Raw genomic sequence first — 17,681 nt, 5'->3', positions numbered from 1 at the left:
TCCTCAAAAGGATATGGCACAATTTTTAAATCTGACAAACCCTCAGCCTCTTTAGATTCGACACTACGACCAGTCACAAAACCAGATTCTAATGAACTTGATACACTCTCTGAATTTTCACAACATTCCCCCTTTTTTTCCTCTAAATCAATTGAAATCTTATATGTATCATTCTGTTGTGTCAAAATACCTTCAAGTGCTGAAATTAAGTAACGAGCACTGTCTGGATTGATCTCTCTGAACTGTTTTTTGTATTGTACACGAGTCTGATGTGCTGTGTATGCAGCCTGAAGTGTTGTTATTGCTGCATTTAACCTTTTTTCAGTAATTTGTGGTTTATTTTTTGACTTTGTAAAATTACCCTTGACTGCAGAATGATGCTCGACTTTAGAGACTTTACATGCTTTTGCTATAAATTTTTCATCCTTACTTATTTGTTCTCTACATAACTTTCCTCTAAATGCAGCCTGGAGGACTGTAACAGAAATTTCAAGCTTCATTTTTGTGAACTTGACCCTTGACCTGAACCCTCTGAATTGGGACTGAATTACAATTGCAGCCTTCTGCTTGGTTTTACATTCAACCTTTGACTGAATTAAGATGGCAGCAGTTTCACTTTTATAATTCACCCTTGACCTATGACCTCTATACTGTGACTGAATAACAATAGCAGCAGCTTCTCTTTTTATATGTTGATATTTGATCCTTGACGTATAACCTTTGAAATGGGACTGAATTACCACAGCAGCAGAATCCCTGACCTCAATTTCATGTTCAACCTGCTGTTCATAACAACTGTATGAAGAATTGATAATCAAATCAACAACATCAATAGCCTCTTCATTTAAATCATGTTTCATATCTTCTAAGTTGGACCTATATTTTCTAAATGCTGTTTGAATGACTTTAGCTGCCTTTTGCTCACCCATTTTTGCCTTGAGATTTAAACGTGAAATTTTACCTCTTACACTTGCAGAAATAACAGTAACAGCTTCAGTCTTTTTCACATGTTTCTTAAATACTAACCAAGCTTTCAAAGATTTTTTAATCAAAAGTTTTGCTTTTTCTTTCTTTTCTCTTTGTTTTCTGTATTGATTTCTTGCTATAAAACCCTTATATTTTGATTGGATCACAGTTGCTGCTTTCTCTTTCCTTTCTTTTTCTTTTTTAAGAAGCAACTGTTTGAATGCTTTCTGAATTATCCTTGAAGCCCCATCCATCTTTTCCCTATGTTTAACATACACCTTCCTGGCATGATAGCCCCTGAAGTGTTTCTGAATAATAACTGCTTCTTTGGTTTTGTGTAATGTCTGATCTTCTGTTTTTAGTTGCTTGCTGTCAATATCTTCTTTTGCTATATTATCACTTTCTTGTTTAAAAAGATGTTTTGATTTTAAGCTTTTCCTAATAATTGCTAACGTATCATCTGATTTTTCATTTTGTTTAAGCCAATCAAATCCCTTCTTTCTACTTAAGTAGGCATGGCAAGACGCTTGTAAAATAGTACCAGCTACAAACTTTTGTTCAGTTTTGTCCTGTTTATGCTTATTGTATGCAATTTGAATTTTTGTTGCTGCTGCACTTTCAATTGAACTAAGTTTTTGTTCTGTTTTGTTCCGCTTATGCTTTTTGTATGCAATTTGAATTTTTGTTGCTGCTGTATTTTCAATTGAACTAAGTTTTTGTTCTGTTTTGTTCCGTTTATGCTTTTTGTATGCATTCTGAATTTTTGTTGCTGCTGCATTTTGAATTAAACTAAGTTTTTGTTCTGTTTGGTTATGCTTATGCTTTTTGTATGCAATTTGAATTTTTGTTGCTGCTGTATTTTCAATTAAACTTGGTTTTTGTTTTTCTGTATCATTTGGGATTGTTTTAGTGCCTACAAAGTCTTCATTAATTTTGTTTATCACAGAATTCGAATCTTCATCTTCTATTTCTTTCCCTATAACTGTCAGATCTCTTTTACACTCCCCATTTATTATTTCAATTCTAGAAACAGAACCAAAAGTAACCTGTTTTTTCACATGGAGCTTTTTGTCCTGAATTTTGACCTTATCCATTTTTCTTACCCTATAACCTCTGAACACAGCTTGAATTTTGACTGCAGCATCATTCTGACAAATGGCCTCAACCTCTGTGTCATCGTCAAAAGTATGAAATTCAAGATGCTTACGAAGAATCATACCCCTAACTGCAGCTTGGAGAAGAGTCACCTCTTCAGAATTATTCTGAAATTTCATTTTCTGAACAGCATAAGACCTAGACAAATGACCTTTTACCCCTGCCTGAAGATATGTAGTGGCCGAGTGCTTTATTTTAATCAATTCTAACTCAATGCTTTCATCTTCAATTTCTCTCAATAAACTAGTATCTTTCTTTTTCCAATCAATTTCAACACTTTCATCAAAAGTACCAGTTCTGCTTGTTTTCAAGATAGATTCAGTATCTAGAGTATCAGAGTCTCCAAAACTACCTAAGTGGCCCAAGTTTGATAATTTTCCACATCGACTATCAACCTCCGTCCTACCACTATTATCACATTCAAAATTCACAGTCAGGCTTTCCCCATCCCCTGGGGACCGTGTATGTAAGTCAGTATCAATAAAGTCCCCATCAATTGGATCACTAGCCTGGCTGTCAGTGGCCGATCGTAGGCCTTCCATGTTTGAATTGTCAGATTTTCTAACTTCAAAATATGGAAAACTTTTATGACGTTTAGACCTAGCAACGAAAATGGGAAACATCTTTTCCATATCTGATTCCAACATTTCAGGAAAAGTATGATGCTTGATCATAGATCCAAGGAATGCTGGAATTGCCTCTGCACTTTTACAACGACTTGAGTCTAAGTTATCATTTTCTATACTCTCAATTGTACCAAGCTTGTCACATTTAAAACTATCCTCAGTAAAAGACTGAGACTTGGGTAAAATAACTATTGGCAATTTTGAATGATTCAAAGCTTCTAAATTCTGTATTCTTAAGTCGCTCATTTTACCAAAAGTTTTCGATCGTCTAAGAGCAACTTTTATATCATCTATACTTGCTGGCATTACAGGTTCTAAACTGAATGAAGACCTTTTAATGTGCATCTTTTTTTCATCAACAAATGTGACAGCTTTACATGACAGCAGTTTGGGTAGTTTTAAGTCTCGATTGTTTCCCTTAAGTGATATCAAAATTTGACTATTTTGCTTGGGTAAACTCAAATGTTCACTCTCTTCCTTAGACCTTGTTAAATTTTTGCTAATTTCTTTAAACAATGTTAAGGTTTGACTATTTTCCTTGGACAATGTTATATTTTGACTCTTTTCCTTTGACATTGTTAAATTTTTGCTATTTTCTTTTGACAATGTTGAAGTTTGACTATTTTCCTTGGAAAATGTTAAATTCTGACTTTTTCCTACAGACAATGTTGAATGTTGACTAATTTCTTTGGAAGTTTTCAAATTTTGACTATTTTGCTTGGGCAATGTTACATTTTGACTATTTTCCTCTGGTAATGTTAAATTTTGACTATTTTCCCTGGGCAATGTTAAACATGGACTCTTTTCCTCTGGCAATGTTAAATTTACCATTGAATTCTTACCATCAAGTTTAACTTCATCACATTGGGAATCCACTGATCTTTCAGATAATTGTTTACTACATTCTATAGTATTGCTACCTTGACTTCTTTCTCTTTTTAGTGTCTTGTCAAAACTCTTATTTTGAGAGTCATTTTGATTTTCCATGAGGTTTATATCATCACTAATTTTGGTCTCCTCTTTGTTTACAGTTTCCCTATCAGACTGTGACCCCTTTAGACTTAAGGAATCTACACTGGTCCCGATCCCTTCACTCTCCCTTAAATCAACATGAGTTCCCCCTCTACTACGTTTGCTTTTCTGAGATATGTTAGATACAGTTTTGGACATACTAGAATCTAAAGGAACTATGTGATCATTATCATTATGACTTGAAAGATTGCTTTTTGATAAATTGAAAGGAGATTTTGTACTTTCTCTTTTTGATAAACTTGAGGGAGATTTTGTACTTTCATTTTGTTCATTAATATCCCTGTTTTCAGCAAGATCACCTACATTAAATAAACTGTTAGACAACTGTTTATCATGATTATCACAAAATACCTTTTTCTTTTTCACTTCTTTTCTTGCTTGATGTCCTCTGAACCCAGCTTGTATTTTCGTTGCAGCTTTTTCTTCTTCCTCATTTTGAGCTTTTTCTTTCTTTTTTTGATCCACTTCCTTCCTTGCTTGATTTCCACGGAATCCTGCTTGTATTTTAGTCGCTGCTTTCTCCTCTTCATTTTTCGTTTCTTCCCTTTGCTGTTTCTTTTGATTTATTTCTTGTCGAGCTTTGTGTCCGCGAAATCCTGCTTGAATTTTCGTAGCGGCAGCTTCTTCTTCTGTATTCTTCTCTGTTCTTTTTACCTTTTTATCTGCAATTTCTTTTCGAGCTTTGTGACCTCGATAGCTCGATTGAATTTTAATTGCAGCTGCGTCCTCTTTAGAATTTTTCACATCACGTACCTGTTTTTTCTGGTTGATTTCCTTGCGAGCTTGATGGCCCCGGAAACCTGCCTGAATCTTTGTTGCGGCTTGATTTTCTTCCTTGGCTTGTTTGGCTCTCTGCTCATCTTCTTTCTTCTTTTTTTCATCTGTTTCCTTCTTCGTCTTTAAGTCGTTCACCTCTTTTCTGGCCTGGTGACCTCTGTAATTGGCCTGTATTTTTGTTGCAGCCTTTGGAAAAAGAATTTTAATGATAAACAGCAATGCCAAATATAGTCTTAATCCTATATATCAAAACTAAATGATAACAAAATAGCTTTAAAAGACCACTAGCCATAAGCAGTGCATGCCAAAGTGATGTTTAAATGTGTTTCGCAATTTTATTCAAACATGCAATCCCACATCCAAAAGCACATCTACTAAATATTGTATATCAAGAATTTTCCATGAGCTTTTTTTGTATTATCACTTGAACAGCATATTCTAACTTTAATATTTTTAGGCCAAGGAAAATTTATAAGAACTTTGGATAATTTGAAATAAAAGCAGAGCTGGTCACCTGCTTGTTTTATGCCAAATAGGGAAACAGATGCCCAAGTAAATGACCTGATATACACTATTTGTCTTCAGTGAATAACCAGTTTTAACAAGTTTCATTGAATAATTTGTATAGAATTACATATTATCCATTGGTTTGTGTGTTGTTTGCTTTTAATTGAAACAGTGCTTTTATACATTTAGCTTCTTTGTGAATTCTGTTAAATTACTTCCAAACTAAATAATTTCAGTGGTTATTTTGATTTGATATCAGTATATGATATCCGAGTGTTTCTGTATTTTTTAGTTGGGGTGTGCGTTGCTCAATCTTTAGTTTTTCAATGTGGATTATACTGTTTGTCCTTTCAAGTTCTTTTCTTTTGGTCATGGAATTGTATGCCTTTTTTTACTAGGAATTTTTAATATCGTATTCTAACTTTAATTTTATAATTATAAATCATGGTGATAAGGATAATTGAGATGTTTTCTTGTTAATGATAAGTCTACTTACCCTTGTTGTAAATGTATAATAACTGAATGACAATTCACCTTTTCAGAATCTAAAGGATTATGGGTAATTTCATTTTTCGTATCACAAAATGAAAATAAAGTCATGTCATTGGTTGAATTTCCATTGTTTGAGATTTTTTTGACCAATCACAATGTTTTGGTGTACACTTTTGAATATATTACCCAGAATGAATTAGATTCTGAAATGGTGAATTCCAGCAGAAGTCAGCATTTGTGAAGATGTCATAAAAAGATGATGAAAGCAGAAACTGGACAAATAGTCATGGCATGCTTACAGGAACAAAGATAATAATAGAAAGCAGCCATATTTGAGGAAGAAAGACAAAAAAAAAAAATTTATTTGCTAAATTTAGAAATGAGGTGATAGCTTAGGATGCTACAAATAAATGAACAACATGTGAAAAGCTTAGCAAAAATTCAAAACTGAAATTGACCAAGAACATACGAAACTGATCAAGAACATACAATTTCCCAAATGAACAAAATAATGTGTAATCCAAGAGTAATGAAATACAGAGAAAGATCATTTATGGAAGCAGATGATTGATTGATTGATTGATTGACTGTTGGTGTTTAACACCACTTTCAGCACTCTTTTGACTATATAGTGGCAGTCAGATTTTATCAGTGGAGGAGTGCCTAGAGAGAACCACCAACCTACCGCAGGGAAACTGGCAATTCTAGTCAATAAAGATCAAAGTCTAGCTGTAGATAACTCCTTAGACCACTCAGCCACAGGGGCCCTATGGAAGCTGTGACAAAGGACAGAATCCTAAATTCATGTTATTTCATGCTATCCTCAAAAGAAGCTGTTCGAAAGATGTATTCTGTACAATGTTCATTGATATTGTTTATCCTTTTGTTATTTTCTTTTTTTGCCATGGTATTGTTGGTTTTCTACGACTCATGATTTTTGGTTATGTGGTCTATTATTTTTTCATATAATTCTTATGCTTCCTGACATATTTTTTATGTATCACATATTTGGCTACTCAAACTTGTGGTCTACAAATGACCTAATGAAGTTTATTCCAGAAACACACATTAAGTGTAATGAAATGGATGTCAGGTTTAACTTTAGAAGATGTGTTGTGTCACTAGATTGGGTGAAGTATTTTTAGAAGAGTCACTGAATGGGGTGAAGTATTTTTAGAAGAGTCACTGAATTGGGTGAAGTATATTTATAAGAGTCACTGAATTGGGTGAAGTATTCTTTAGAAGAGTCACTGAAACAGGTGAAGTATATTTAAAAGAGTCACTGAATTGGGTGAAGTATTTTTAGAAGAGTCACTGAATTGGGTGAAGTATTTTTAGAAGAGTCACTGAATTGGGTGAAGTATATTTAGAAGAGTCACTGAATTGGGTGATCAAAGTATTTTTAGAAGAGTCACTGAATTAGGTAAAGTATATTTTGAAGAGTCACTGAATTGGGTGAAGTATTTTTAGAAGAGTGACTGAATTGGGTGAAGTATTTTTAGAAGAGTCACTGAATTAAGTGCAGTATTTTTAGAAGAGTGACTGAATTGGGTGAAGTATTTTTAGAAGAGTCATTGAAGAAAGAATCCAATCAGCATGACCTATGCATAGTTGTGTCAACTTCTACAAAAGAAGCTAAGAAAGACAGAAGAGAACATGAAGAGAACATGAAATGATTTATTAGATGAAATGCATTAATATAAGAATGAAAGTGAAAGGTAAAAAACAAAAACAATGAAGAAATGATAAAACAAGAAAATTACATGTGTAAATTTTTTTTTCCTACTTGAAAGGACTCTGGGTAATATAAAACATAACTTATACACCAAATAGTGAATTATAGAGTTATTGGCTGAATTTCAATAGTTTTGGATTTGAAACTCATTAATGATTACAAATAGACACAGAGTGAACCCATTGATATTTTAGAAAAAAAAGGCATAAATTATTTACACTTCCAAAAAGAACAACTTTTTCATCCAGTCCCCCTTAAAAAAGACCAAAAGGGTTGGTGGAGGTATGAAGGATGAATAAGAATATTCTTATTACATTTACTTGGCCTAACCCAATTTTACAATTAATCAAGTTATTTTAACATATTTTCTTTTTCAATGCCATACATATTTTAAAGCCATTGAGGGTTTTTATCCATTAATCATAATAGAAATAAAATATTTTGATAGAATTGGAAGATAGATATGGAACATAACATCAATGAAAAGAAATACACACAAAGATAATGACATATTGTTAACTTGACCTCTGACATTTTCCATTTTCCTTTTTAATCATAAAAAATTACTACATTTCAAAGCCTTAATTTCCAATTCTTGTTTTTTTTTTTCTTTCAGTCAGAAACTAAAACTAACTTCTTTCAACGTTACAAAAACAAATTTCACGTCAGTTTTTTTCAGTACCTTATAACTATATATATACTTTAATTTTTTGTTTTTACCTTTTTCAAATAAAAATATGTCTTAAGTTGTACAACACCTATCTTTCTTTTCTACAAACTCACAATAAACTTAAAGAGTGCTCATTGATATTTTTCCATGAGAAAAGATACACCAATAAATTAAAAGTTCAAACAATCTAATTGGCTAAAGGTCAAGTTAAACAATACAGAACAATGACAATGTATTGATGAAGTAAGAACAAAGTACACAAAGTTGGATGTTAGCAACAAACTTTTTTCAAAATTTGACTACACAAGGTTGGATGTTAGCAACAAAGTTTTAAAATTTAGAAAATTAACACAAAGTAAGATGTTAGCAACAAAATATTTCAAATTTTGACAATTACACAAAGTTTGGTGTTAGCAACAAAATTTTTCAAATTTCGACAATTACACAAAGTTGGATGTTAGCAACAAAGTTTGTCCTTAGTAATGTCTACCTGGTGTTCCTCATGAGGTGTTGGATCCTTCTTGTCCTTCGTTGGTGACGGTGATCTGGCTGGGGAGGCAGCCTTGTTGTTTACTGGTGACTTGGCTGGAGTAATAGACCTTTTGTCTGCTGGCGACTTAGACGGAGGGGCAGCTTTGTTATCTTTTGGTGTTGAAGAACGCACAGAATCATGATTTTTATAATTTTTATTATCCTTAGGGGGTTCCTGTTTTTTTACATCATTATCCTTAAGGGGTTCCTGTTTTTTTACATCATTCTTTGTGGTATTAGGTGGGGGTGCTTTACTGTTTGACTTGTAGGTGCTTTGTTTGGTATTTTGCACAGTTTTGTTTTGAGAATTGTTGACGACTGGTTTACTCTGATCCCCTTTTGCCTGTGACCTATCACCGTTTTGAATCGTCCTGCTGTGCGAATGATCTGCCTGCGACCTGTCACCATTTTGCATCGTCTTGCTGTGCGAGTGATCTGCCTGCTTTGTGGGTGGCTTGTTGTTTATATCCTATCAGTGTATCATAGCAACAGTTAGAACACACACAACAAACATGTGAGCAAATCAAAATATATGTGAGACACAAAATCATGTGCAATGCTTTCTTTCACTTCAACACCAAGCATGTATTTAGTTAGTATGGTCGATAGGGAGAATGAAGGGTAAGCAAGGAAACTACTATTTGCAACATTCAAACGGTTTTCTTGGGAGTAAATAATACAAGGCTACAATTTTTGTAAATTCAGAAATTTTTGTGTGTATTTATAATTGAGATTTCAGTAAATGCTGCATACAAATAATTCTATCAAAATTTAAATTCCCAATACCTTTTCCATCACAATTTTTGGAATAATATAAACATTGCAAAAATTCCTGAATTTACAGTACATTTAATGTTTAAAGCTATTTCTCTTTGCTTTTTCCATCTATTGCTTTCACTATTTAGAGTTGGTCTTCCCCATTTCAGCACTGATTGTAAAAATTATGTTTTTCATGTTTTCATTAAAAATTTGGAAATAAATTATGCTTTGTTTGAAGATTTTTTCATATTCATAATAGGTAAACACCTTACACATTTTACACTAAAAAAAATACTTTCAACTGTCACAATTGAATGCCTGAAACAAGGGAAAATCAACTGTAAGAATTGGTAAACATTCTATCAAAATGTAAGCAAGAGGGAATAAGCAATTTTAAATTATCTGGATTTTTTTCTACTTGTGCAAACTGGAAAAGGAATTCTTAGCACAAATACTGTCAGAAATCACATGCTAGGAAGTTCTGTGGATACATAATTATTGATGGGATACTCATTGTAATGCATTTTCATGGATTTCATAGGGACAGGTTTCACTGTGTTATATCATGGTTCCTGAACTTTTTTTTGTTGTTGTTATTCTGTGTTAGGTGTTGTAAATGGGACACAGTAACTTCAAACCATGTGATTCCACACACTAATATGAGCTAATGTCTAATTTTACTCATTTTAAATATCTAAATTTAAACCATTTGAATGCTGCATGTAAGTAATGAAAAGAATGATATAATAACATTAGAAACAAATATGTCAGATTAACAAAGACATAGTTTCACATTACAACACTCAATTTTGCCTTTCGGTTTTCATTTATATTTTTTTTTTTCTTCATTTTTTGATGATTTCAGTTATTATAGGTAATAAGCAAAGCTAAAGATATTTTTTTTTCTTTCGAAATATAGCAGGAAAACTAGCCTGAAAGAAGTGTTCGTCCAAAAAAAATTACCATGAAATTACTGCAATTGCTTTTCTAAGATCCATTTTATATTTCAAATTCATTATAAATCTCTATGTGTGAAACATCTGAAAATGTTTATCTACAAGTAATACAGCAAAAGGCAAAATAGTTTTAAATTTATAAAAAATCTAGCAAAGATCATTAACATGTATAAAATACACAAAAACATGCTTCAAAAAAAAGCCTGAATGAAAAGCATAAAAATGAGACATATCATTGAGTTGCTTCCCTTTAACATGTCTTACAAAGGAAGGTAAGTATCTTTAAGCAGCCATGAAAATATAATTTCAAAATACTGAAGTTAAAATCATTTAAGCATAGAAAATGGGACACCATAGATTTCAATATTTAGAGTTGTGATTATCACAATGGTTCCCCCAAAATCAGATTAAGTGTGAAAGTATTTTTGATTGATGAAGAAATACAGAAAATGTAACTATCTATCTGAAATGTGCATATTGACCTATAAGAATTGGGCTGTTTCACTTGAGCAATTATTTTCAACAAAAACTATGTACAATAAAAATGTTGTTTTTGCTTTTAACAAAAATGGCTTTTGATAAAATCTAAATTGAAATTACAATTTGTAACGGATCAGCTAAACATTATTTTTCTAACCTTTTCATGAAAAAGGAAGCTTGTGCAATGATATGTGTCATAATAATTAAGCACAGTCAAATCTCCTTTATGACAAACTGGCTTCAGTTTCCATAAAAAATGATTCTTCTAAGTTCTTTGTTCAAGCTGATATACTCCTCAACAAGTGAAATTTTGACACTGACGTACAAGTAGGAGGTTTAGTTAGCTATAAAACCAATTTTACTTATGAAAAATACCCTGTACCAAGTCAGGAATATGACAGTTGTTTTCCATTCATTTTTGTAAATTGATGTAGTCCAGCGTTTGGTTTTGTCAGGTTTACGGTATATTCCTTAATACTTTTTTTGATGTGAACTCTTACACAGTGATGTCGTAAAGGAGATTTAATTATAGGCAACCTCTTCATTCAATCTTGGCAATTTTTAAAAACACAATATGCCTAGCAGCAGTATAGAAATAAACAAGAGTTATCCCCCTTCTTATATGCTGACTTAACAAAATCATCAAAAAGTACCATACTGTGGATTCATAATCATTCGTTGGATACCAATTTTCTTGGATTTCGTGGGTACAGGCGAACCATGAATTTGATTGTTCAATGTATTGCAAATGTTCTATAGGCTTGTATGCAGACTTTGGCAAAACAACGAAATCAAATATCCACGAAAATGCAGGTTTTTCTCAATCCACGAAAATAAATTTATCCACAGTATACCATGTTCACCCTCAAAATTCAGAATTATTTCATTAAAATTTTTAAGTGAACTCTTTTTATGCAGTAATTCAGGCATAACGTTGACATTCAAGTCATTTCAATTTTGATATATAAATAAAGAGCAAAATTCAGAGAATAAATGAATCAATTAATCAATTAACTAGTTAATCAATCATTCATTTAATGAATAAATAAATAAATAAATTATTTATCAAAACAGAACCTTAAAAAAAATATTTTTTCACCAAAAAAAAAAGTCTTGGATGCAAAGATACAAAGCTCAAGTAAATAAACACACAAGAAAAAACACAAAAGCACACACAAAGATATATGGGTAAAAGTGATCAGTATTAGAATGCAGTTAGTAGCAAGCTTTACATAACAGTTCAGGAAAATAATGCAAATCAGACTAAAAACAGCAAGTTTTATTTGAAGTCAATAATTGTTACCGGTAATTATTTTGCATGAATGCAGTTGATTGATAAGAAATATTAATCTTTTTCAAAAACTTGTCCGTCCCCAAACACACAACAATTAAGAACATGTACTACATATATATGGAAGTTACAAAGGCACATGAGAAGAGAGCAGCATAAAGTTAAAACTCACAAAGAAAAACAATGCTTCTATACATGTATGAAATTATATTTTTCTGGAGCCACAAAGTGTAACTTCTATCATTGATATGCTTGGTGCTTACTTATAATTACCAAAAAAGTACTTTTTCCTACTTTGTAAGGTCCATAATATGTCTTTAAGTTAGATTAATCAGGGTATGATTCCCATTTTTCAAATTATTTTGGTAAAAACTATATTTGTATTGTTGATAAAAAAAACCCAAAAAACCTTATCATTGCTGTGTTGCTCTACTAGGATGACATATGGAATTCCGTTGAATTAGTAATTTCAAAAGAACACTTGAAATGCATAAAAAAAAAAGACGTCGATAATTCATTCTGCATGATGTCACACAGTGGAGTAAAAGAGGTGGTGACTCAGGGTAACAACGTGCACGGTGCCGGACAAAACACTTCAAAATGGCCGACTTTATAAACACATGCTACGGTTCCTTCTTCTCGCCTCAAATTTCTGTTGATAACAACGCAGTATTCTTTAGTGTGAAGCATTTATTGAAGATTTTATCATGCATGCTTGTACAATAGCTTTATATACACCTCTTTAAACAAGGATGACAGACTTATGAGCCACTCCAAATCACAATGAAGGAACCAAAAAATATTAGTCAATTAGTTATCTCCCAAAGGTTAATTTGGTTATCGTAGAAAGTTAGCCAATATTCTTTTTCATTTACATCAATTTTTTTATCAAATTCTGAAATCTTCATCCATTCTGTCTCAGCACTGTGTGCATCAAGCTACACGAATTTTGAACTTCAGTTTTTTTTTAATCGTAATCATTTAAAAAAAATACAAATGAAGAAGTATTTGAAAGATGAAACTCTTTAGTTATTATTTCTATATATAGCTTGCGATTGCATCAACCAAAAAGCTTTTAAAAAACTTTACTTCTGATTATATATTTTTTGGTTTTGAAGTAAATTTTAAAATCCTTAAATCTCCCATTTTTAGCAAATCTGCCATCTTTGTTTCAAGATAACAATCTGAATAATGCTACCATGCAAAATATTCAATATAAGCATAAAACCCACATAGTAGAAATATAATCACATTCAGCTCAATGTACTTAGTCAAATATTCAAATATTTGATAAACAAGAATATCAATAAACAATTTCAACTATTTAAGCATTAAAAATACTATAAAATAGAAACAAATTTAATATATAATACATGCATGAAATAAATAAATAAAACGTTTTGCCTAAAAAATCAAGACATCCCAAAATGAAACATTAGCTGAATGCACCAAGTATTTACAATATTTAAAAAAGAAGAAATATACAGTTAGTAACGATATAAAGTGTATACAATATCAAAATAAATTTACTGATTTTCTCAGGAAAAACATACAGTAAAAAGTGAGAAAATGTTATCAAAAATAATTCACAGTCTTCAATATTTGCATAATTTTCCTGACTAAAGGGTAAAGGGTAAGAGAACTAACTAAAGGTTGGAGGTATTAGTGGAATCTTCAGTGCTTGGTGTTGAAGACTGAATCTTTATAATGATTGTCTCCCTTTCCCCCATTTCCTGTGTACAAATTTTATAATTCAAAACTCAAGACATAGGTGCAAATACAATGGTGCAAGTTATTATTTTACTACTCTAATAAATAAAATTGAAAGTTAAAAAGGAACTAATCACTTGCCAAAATCTTTTTAGAATTATATTTACCCCTAAATTCAAAACATTTAAAGGCAGTTTTATATCCCATTATTTTTCAATAGGATTAAAAACCTGTTTTTAAGAGTTCCTATATTTTGAATATTGTATTATCATACGTTCTTAAATATTTCTAAATTATGGAAGTAAAACTTTGATACTTAAAGGACTACTTTTCAGAGTTTTAAGTTAAAGCAATAACATTCTCAAATAAAGACAAATATATTGATTTTTTTTAAAGTTGTGACAATATCTGATAATGTCATCAAAAATATCTGCTGATGTCATCACAATATCTGATGATGTCCATCAATATCTGATGATGTCATCACACTATCTGATGAGGTCATCACAATTTGTACAATCCATTTTATTTTAGATACTTAGCAAACAAAGATCGTCTAGTTATTAACAGCACAAAGGTATGATGGCATCTAGCATCATTCAGGCAAAACTTACAAACCAGCATTATCCCCTTAATAGATGGCCACAAGAAACTTGATCTTTCAAATATTTACAGTCAAATTTGTAAGTTATAATTAAGGTTGTGTGCCCTTAACCCAAGATCCTTAATTACATTAAACTTTTGCCCTTTTCCCTTACTAAATACTATCTTGTTGAGCATTCATTCCACTCTTCTCTTGTTAAAAGTTCTTTATAAAGTTTTCTTTTCCTCTTTCATTATCTTTTAAAGCTTATATACAACTGTTGTGTTCAAAACTTGTATTTACAAATTTAAGAATTTTTTAAATTTTGTATGACTAGGTTATTATGGCCAAGCCTAACTCTCTTTATGCAGTAATGATTTTGGCAAGTCAAATCCAAACATGTCATTATTTTCCACTAAGCCTAACTCTCTTTATGCGGTAATGATTTTGGCAAGTCAAATCCAAACAGGTCATTATTTTCCACTAAGCCTAACTCTCTTTATGCAGTAATGATTTTGGCAAGTCAAATCCAAACATGTCATTATTTTCCACTTACCTTTCCTTGTCTCTCTTTCTTTATCCTTTCATCCTGTAATATTAAAACAGACAAAAAATGAAAAATCATTATTTTGCATAAATTTCTTTTCTACAATTATTTTTTCAACACTGTTGCTTTTTAATTAAAAAGAAAAGATTCAAAAAATTGAAAGTTAAACAACTTTCTTAACAACATTTCATCAAACAGACTAAAATCATACTAAGAGGAAGGATGCAGTTAAAAATTTACATTATAAAATGAATTTCTGTGAAGAGTTTTAATATAGTACTCGTATAAATGAGATTAGAGCTTTCGTGAATTATAGCCCATTTTTAATAACTGAATGAAACTATGATATTGATAATCAATGAATAAAAAATATAAATTAGATATGACAGATATATTTTATATTATATTGTGTTAGTGGTGTAAAATGCTGGTTAAAATGACAATGGATACTGCCAAGCATTAGTATGTGTAACATATGATAAAGGGAAATAACTCATTTTGTTTAAATGATAAAGGGAAAAAACTCATTTTGGATAAATGATAAAGGGAAATAACTCATTTAGCATTAATGATAATTTCCCTTGATATCAAATATTCTTGTATTCATAAATTGCATGGTGCATTGTTAAATTGTTAAAGTATGGGTAAAAGTATGAATTCATGAAATAAAAAGAGAGAAAAAATAGAAAAAAAATCTCTCATGTATGTGCATTCTTTCAAGTGTACTTTAACCTTTAATATTTTCTGCTTGCATTACAACTCAGCCGTCAATCAATTTTGCAGAGCCAAATGTTTAGCTCATTGTTTCAAAATCTTTTTCTAGCAGGTTTCATTAAAGCTATAGATAGGCAGTTAGCAGACTGATACTTTTCTACATCTAGAAGCAAAATCCATACTAGCAGAACTACCGTGGTAAATATATTGCTCTCTAAATTAACACAAGTAATATCAAACTGCTTTTTATTCCCTATCAACTTCGTGATATTTTCTTTTTCTCCAAAATGAGCCATTCAATTTTACCCTCTAAGGATCAAGCTAAAGATATTCCAGATATATATAAAAACTCCTATATTTCTATTCAAAGTAAAACTTTCAATTTTCAATTTTTATACATTTTAAATCTGAACTGACTAGCATATATAACATTCATTTAGATATAGGTCAAGGGTCATCTACATGGCATCCCATCATGCAATCTAACCTGTTGCTCTGAAGACTCAGATGGCTGACGACTTAGTTCCACGCCACTTGGAACTTTAGCTTCAGTTTCATCGATTAAGTTCTCCTCTTCCTGACAAAGTTTTAGATAAGAAGAAAAGTGTGAATGATAATAATGTGTGCATAAAATAAAAATGCTTGAAGTTTGGAAATTTTTTATTGCTTAAAATGTTTTTTTCCCATTTATTTCGTACTAAATTTGAAACTTAAAAAGGTTCTTGTTTTCAAATCTATCTTCTGCAGGTTAAAGGAAATGTTTTTTATTTAGTTGCACATATCAATCATAAATATAACATTCATTTTTTTCTTCAAAATTTTAAAATTGTTCAATCAAATTGACTTTAAAAACAACACTCAATTAGACTTATTCATGACTCCAAACTTCAAACAGACTATCTGATAATGATAAGTGACTTATGAAATGTTTGTTATTTTTTAAATAAATCTCCCTTTAACAAATTTGAAAGGTAAGACAACTTTAATTTGACCAAATTATCTCCCCTATATCATTTGATTCAGGACGATAAGTACTAATTGGTTGCATGAATTTTTTTCAGATTCAGATGTTAACCCTTCGAAAAAAAATCTTCTCCCTCAACTTAGTTATGATTACTGTGTTTTACTGTGCCAAGCAGTTTTGCAAGATTTCTAGATGTTTCAGCATGTTTGAGTAAAATAAAAATATAACAAAATATTACAGACTACAGTGCATGATATATTTTTTGTGTTGATTAATCAATGAAGGATGAGAAATGGTAAAAATGTTATCTTTTACCTCTGTCAAACTATGCAAATTTGATAATAACGTGAAATTACAATTTTCATTTTATTATTTTAAATGTTCGTTGTTAGATTTATGTTATTTCCCTGAACAATTTACACCAAAGTCGTAAAATATTTTGAATTTCTATAATAAAGAAAAAAAATTGCATAATTTACTGGTCAAATATGACAAAGAACCAAAACATATATTTTCCCTCTTAAGAATACCACATTAAAAACTACAGTTCCATTTTTAGAGCTGTTCAAAAATAAAATTCACATGATTTAATAAATTGTATAGTCTGACAAAAGTAAAAGGATACAAAATTCAAAAGAAATACATTTGACGTATCATCATAATGTGAGCTGACACACAGGAAAATTTCATTTAGAACAGTTACGGTGCAAGAAAGTTATAATTTTCAAAAACACTGTGCTTGCCATTCCTCATGACAACAACCAAGAGATCTTTCAATCAACTTCCTTTTTCAAAAAATTTCCCATTTCTAATTTTCCTGCATGTGTATTATACTACTAATAAATTAGTAAATTCTGCTATAACAGTTAAAAGATAAACTGAAATTATTGAAATTATCATAAAGTAAGCAAAATAGTATTGTATAAATGGTTTTAAAAGGGTGGCAAATTGCAGAAAGCTATCAACCATTGGAAGAAATTTACTATTTTCTAGCTAATTCACACTTCTAGTCAAGTTCTGTTTTTATAAGCATTCTGTTCAGAAACACTTCATCTTCCAAATGACAGTTACCTTCTGATTCAACAAGCAGAATTATAAATTCATCTTTTTGCGATATTTCATAATAAGTTCAACAATCACTCTGATTTGCTAGATCTTCCAAATTTAAAAGGGTCAGTGTGTACAA

General features: G+C 31.0%; 1 protein-coding gene across 17 annotated transcripts in view; it reads right to left on the bottom strand.

The window, feature by feature from the left end:
• The window catches only part of LOC127723307 (doublecortin domain-containing protein 2-like), a 130,239-nt gene that overhangs the window by 17,325 nt on the left and 95,233 nt on the right, over positions 1-17,681 (bottom strand). For 8 of the 17 annotated variants that reach the window (XM_052229862.1, XM_052229860.1, XM_052229870.1 and 5 more), the window contains 4 exons: positions 16,019-16,108; positions 14,827-14,859; positions 8,451-8,960; positions 4,131-4,742 (listed from right to left, as the gene is read on the bottom strand). In XM_052229862.1, the coding sequence (XP_052085822.1) occupies positions 4,131-4,742; positions 8,451-8,960; positions 14,827-14,859; positions 16,019-16,108 (1,245 nt within the window). The remainder of the gene's footprint in view (positions 1-4,130; positions 4,743-8,450; positions 8,961-14,826; positions 14,860-16,018; positions 16,109-17,681) is intronic. The other 9 variants (XM_052229868.1, XM_052229869.1, XM_052229874.1 and 6 more) reach the window with 6 other exon arrangements.

Source organism: Mytilus californianus, unplaced genomic scaffold (assembly GCF_021869535.1).
Source record: "Mytilus californianus isolate M0D057914Y unplaced genomic scaffold, xbMytCali1.0.p SCAF_13, whole genome shotgun sequence".
Taxonomy (NCBI): domain Eukaryota; kingdom Metazoa; phylum Mollusca; class Bivalvia; order Mytilida; family Mytilidae; genus Mytilus; species Mytilus californianus.
Note: the sequence above shows the minus strand (reverse complement) of the source record. Positions and strands in the feature narration are given on the sequence as shown.